Source organism: Vollenhovia emeryi, unplaced genomic scaffold (assembly GCF_000949405.1).
Source record: "Vollenhovia emeryi isolate VEMERY1.0 unplaced genomic scaffold, V.emery_V1.0 DF939631.1, whole genome shotgun sequence".
NCBI lineage: Eukaryota > Metazoa > Arthropoda > Insecta > Hymenoptera > Formicidae > Vollenhovia > Vollenhovia emeryi.
The window spans coordinates 21686-27198 of NW_011966735.1; the positions used below are offsets into that span (position 1 = coordinate 21686).

The window sequence follows — 5513 nt, forward strand, 5'->3', positions numbered from 1 at the left end:
GCAGAATAAGTAACTGTCCGTTGTGCGAGGCAATTTCTCTTTGCAGATTCGATACTGTGTTATCAACATCGACAACGGTCATATCTATGTCGGGCGTTTTTTGTTTCAACTCCTGTATCGTTCTGTTGTAAGTGTCAAACTGCGATTAGATGAATTCGTCTCTTTTTGCAACATCGATCGAATGCGTTTGTTTCCAGTTCTGTATATTATTTAGTATAGTTTTTAATTCTCCTAGTTTTGTGTTATACTGCTGTGTTTTCCATCGGTGTCTGTCGTCGCTATCCTCGAGTCGTAGTATCAATGTTTCCACTTCTCTCGCAAGTCTTTCACCGAGGGTTCTTTTCACCTCGTGCAACGTTTGTTCTTGCACTTCCACGAGTTTTTGAGTACTCGCGATTTGTGTCACGCTTTGCCGTAGCAGTTCATCCAATAACTGTATACTCTGATTCACTGTAGACTGGTTGCTCTCCAGCGTTGTTTGTATCTCTCCGATTGTTCGAGATCGGACATTTCACATGCAGTGCATCGATTAATTTTCTCAAGCTATCGATAGCTTCAGGTGTACAGCGCGTGACTCTGGAAGATTCGTGAGGGACGCTCGGACCGGCGAATTGTCGTCGCGTTTGTTTTTCTCCTCGCCTCGAGGACACCGCGAAAGCCCGGGCCGTACACCTTTTCAAAACAATTCGCTCTAAACATTGTAACGTGCTCGCGTCTTCGCAACGACGGCGAGCTCGTGTCAACGACTCTTCACCGGCAACCAACGGACTCTACCGCCAATCGCGTCGACCGCAGCGCAAACGCACCTGTCGCGCGCGCGTTAGAGCGCGCGGGGACTCTCGATCGCCAATCACCCGTGGCAATCGAGGGTCACCTTAAAACTTTAAACAGGTTGAGGGTTGATTGGTGCCCCTCCGACTGGGGGGCTAAATCCAGACGCAGATAAATTAACCTGCCGCATTCCTTTTCGGGCAGAGCCACTCGAGTCGCGTGTTTCACCGCTCCGACGAACTGTTGCTTGCGCTTTTTTCAACGTTTCTTGGTGTACCGACCCGCTAGCATTCTGGACTGTTCTCTTTGTTTAACGGAAATAAATTAGTTGTAACACGTTCTTTTTAGAAACAAGAGTGCTGCGTTTTATTCAGTAATTTGCCCGCTCCTCTTTGTCCGCGTTATCAACCGCGCTTCCGAACATTAATGGTCCTTCGAGCCGGATTCACCACCGGCTGCTGCAAATTCGGGAGTGCATCGCCAGTTGAAGTGCCTGAAAAAAGAGAGAGCTGTAATCATGGACTTAAACGCCTTGCTAACGGCGCAAAGCGACGCTTATGGTCGCATCGCTCGTTCGGTCACCAACTTAAAGAAGATGGGCGCGGAGAACATTACGCTCCACGCCGTTGAGACACGCCTTCAACTCCTCGACAAGACATGGGCCAAGGTCGAAGCACAGCACGAAGCCATTCGAACTCTCTTCAAGGAGGAATTTGATGAGAGTGAGTACAATCGAACGCAATTCTTCGACACCATCGAAATTACTTACGTGGAAGAGCGAAGCGCGTTAAATGAGTACTTAATAAAACTTCAATCCGCGAATCCGTCAAGCGCCGTTCCTAGCAAGGAGTCCAGCAACGTTTCCTCCGTATCGGCCTTACCTCGACTCCGAGTCAAGTCGTTTTCGGGCGCGTTCGAGGACTGGCCCACCTTCCGGGATAGCTTCATGTCAATCGTCGGCAAAAATAAGTCCATCTCGAACATCGAGAAGTATCATCACCTGAGGTACTCTCTCGAAGGAGCGGCTGAAAAATTAATCCGTCCATTAGCCGTAATCGGGGAGAATTATCCGCGCGCGTGGGCAATGCTTAAAGAGCATTACGAGAATGAAAAGGAGGTAGCTCGCGCCAATTTTGCCGCCTTCACCGCCGTCCCTAAAATGAGGAGCGACACCACCGAGGAACTCGACCGCGTTTTCAACGCCGTAACTAGCGTTGTGAGCGGACAGGAGGGTATCGGTAGGCCCATCGAGACACACGGTTTTGATTTACTCAACCACCTCGTCACCGAAATGTTCGACCCGAAGACTCGCCTCGAGTGGGCGTCCTACACGAGTGAGTCCACCGACGTTCCGAGTCACGAAACCCTGGTGAAATTCATCACTCGAAGAGCGTTCACTCTCAAAGTCGCTAAGGCGACGACAGCCAAAACCTCCGGGGATCCGCCACGATCCGCAAGGTCCCATCACGCCAAGGGGTCCCCCACATCGTCTCAGTGTGTATTGTGCAAGGGCAAGCACAATGTGATGATGTGCGACGAGTTCAAGGCGAAGTCCGCGACCGACCGCAAAACCGTCGCGGAAACCCACCGGCTGTGTTTCAACTGCCTCGGTCCACACCAGATCGCGAAATGCCAGTCCGCTAAAACGTGCACCACGTGTAAAGCTCGACATCACTCGATGCTGCACGACGCGTATGCCACCGTTAGACCCGCCGAAGCAAGCACACTCTCCGCTGTGCGCCGGGATGAAGACACCAAGGCGATTCTTCTCGCGACCGCGAGAGTGAACCTCGCCGACCGCCATGGAACCCCGCACACGGTCCGCGCCTTGATCGATCAAGGGTCGGAGGTCTCGCTGATCTCAGAGTCCCTTGTGCAACGCCTGCGCCTGCCACGATCCAAATCCTCAGTGTCAATCTTTGGCATCGGAGGGACCCGCACTGGGTCAAGCAGAGGGAAGGTCTCGCTCAGCCTCTCCTCCACTGTCAACGAGACGAAGTTGACAGCCGTTGCCTTTATTCTCCCTCGTCTCTCACTTTACCAAGGTGCTGTAGTGCGGGACCGAGCCGCGTGGCCTCACGTGGAAGGACTCCAGCTGGCCGATCCTGGGTTCCGAGCCAACGACCCGATCGAGCTACTTCTCGGAGCGGAAGTCTGCTCCATCATTCTCGAGGAGGGCCTCCGCAAGGGAGGCCCTCAAGCGCCCGTCGCACAACGCACGTCGCTTGGCTGGATCCTGTCCGGCGGGTGCGTTGACCCCCCGCTTCTAACGTCGCGCACGTCCTTGCAGTGCACGGCCGAGCACGAGCTCACCGCGCTCGTGCGACGTTTCTGGGAGCAGGAACAGGAAGCTTCCGCTCCCGTCGCCGCCACTCCCGAGGAACAGCTGTGCGAGGACATCTTCACTCGCTCTCACACTCGCACCGACACGGGTCGGTACATGGTGAGGCTGCCATTCGCCTCGATTTAAGTCCAATATCAATTTGTAGCAAATTGTTTAAAATTCCGTGTGATTTTTCAAAGTTTAAATGAATATCGCGATCTTAAAACAACGAACATTTCCATTTTCTCATATTTACATGTAAATAAAAAAAAGGAAAAACGTTTATCAAAAATCGGCCATGACAGATCTCTAAGGAATTTCATAAGCTTTAATTTAAGACCAAAATAATTACAAGAGGTTGCATACTTTTGGCTAAAAGTTGTTTTGAACGAAAACGTGCTACTTTGCCCCACTGTGCGACGGTTCGCGCACAGTCGTCACGATGTTGCTGGCATTGCTGGACAGGCGCGATATTCTCGAGTGGTTTCCCGAACAGTTACGTTTCGTGACGAAACATGTTCTGTTGCGCTACTTCGTCGACTACGTGGACCGGTTGTGGGATAAACTGGCCGTTACGTTGAAAAACGATCCCGAGGTGCAAGGGTATCGCGCGTGTCGCGAGCATTACAACCAACCCTGGCAGGACACGCACACCGACGGTCCACCACCACTCGTTAAGGATTGCGCTCAATGTCAGAGCGTGCGAAACGAATAGGCGCCGGTTTATTGAACAGAGCGATAAACGCGCTTCCGTTCGAACTGCATGTGCCCGGTTATCAATTTTGTAGGCCTGGAACTCGTCTCGACGAACGGTTGCAGCGCGGTGAGCAAGGGGTGAATCCGTTGGACGCGGCGTGCCGCGAGCATGATATTGCGTACTCGCGAAGCAGCAACCTTGTCGATCGTCACGCCGCCGATCGAGTCCTCGCTGAGAAAGCGCGCGGTTGTATCACAGCGAGAAACGCGACCCTTGGCAAGAGAGCAGCGGCGACCGCTGTATGGGGTGCTATGAAGGTAAAAACGAAATTGGGAGTGGGTATGAAGAAGAGAGGAAGGAAGAGGGGGAAGAGAGTATTGCCAGCGGCGAAACGCGGAGGCTTGTTGCCCATTCTGCCAATACTAGGGGTCCTCGGGTCCTTGATTGGTGGAGCCGCCGGTGTAGCGAAGGCTGTGAACGACAACAAAGCCGCGCGACGCCAGTTAGAGGAGCTGCAACGTCACAATCGAACGATGGAGGGTCGCGGACTGTACCTCGCACCGTACAAAAAATACGGAGGTGGTAGTGGTGGGAAACGTAAAACGAAAAAAAACCGTGGACGGAGACGCTAGAGGCGCTCGATTTACCGATGTATGACGTCTCGACGAGCGGACAATTGAGTCGAGCGGCGCGTAAACTACGCATACCTCACTTTTGAGGGGTGTTTATGCGCGACAATTTGCCCGTGAAAGCGCGACGTGAGGAGTGCGGCATCGTGAATCTCGATAACACGGTGGATCCGGGTACGCATTGGGTTGCATATGCGAAACAGGCGAACGATGCTGTGTACTTTGACAGTTTTGGAAATCTTCGACCTCCGCGAGAACTCGCGCGCTATCTAGAGGACGTCAACATATCGTACAATCATCGGGCGTATCAAACGTTCAGTCAAACTTTCTGCGGTCAGTTGTGCCTGCGGTTTCTGTATGAATTCGATTGGACGACAAAAAACAAAACAACAAAATCGTAACTCCATTCGAGATAAACCTCAGTCGACTCTCGACCGTCATGTCGCTGACGCTCACGCTGACGGGAACGAGCGGCGTTCTCGTCGCGAGCTATTTTCCCGCTCTCGATCTCAGTGACGGTGAATACGAGTTGGGCCTTGCAAATTTCGAGACCTACAACACGATACCGAACGTCAAATCGACGAACGATACATTCTATCTTGGTGAGAACGACGAACCGATCGTCATTCCCGAAGGATCGTACGAATTGCGCGCAATCGAACGGTATCTCAAGGCCGCGATTATCGCCAGACGACGACGACAACGGCGGGACAAGTCCACGGATGACGATGAAGATCTCAACGAGTATCGCGTGTACGACAACAACGATTACGACGTCGACGACGACGAGGGAAAGGATAACCAATATACTAACGTTCTTCGCGCCAATGAAAATACCATGAGGACCGAGATAAAATGTGCGTATAGAGTAAATTTTACAAAACCGAACAATATTGGCTCCTTATTGGGTTTCTCGACAACGCGTGTATTGGAACCGAACAGATGGTACGTGTCGGACCAACCGATAAATATCATGAGCGTCAACGTCGTACGCGTGGAATGCAACATTACCGCGGGGGCTTACAGCAACGACAAACCGGTACACGCGATACACGAATTCGTGCCGAATGTTCCGCCGGGATTTAAACCAGGG

The 5513-nt window shown here is 52.1% G+C and overlaps 1 protein-coding gene across 1 annotated transcript; it reads left to right on the forward strand.

Moving 5' to 3' along the window:
- Window positions 1–1288: 1288 nt before the first annotated feature.
- On the forward strand, window positions 1289–3241 carry LOC105557075. The gene has a single exon (XM_012004220.1). The coding sequence runs from the start codon at window positions 1289–1291 to the stop codon at window positions 3239–3241; it is 1953 nt and encodes a 650-aa protein (XP_011859610.1).
- Window positions 3242–5513: the final 2272 nt, after the last annotated feature.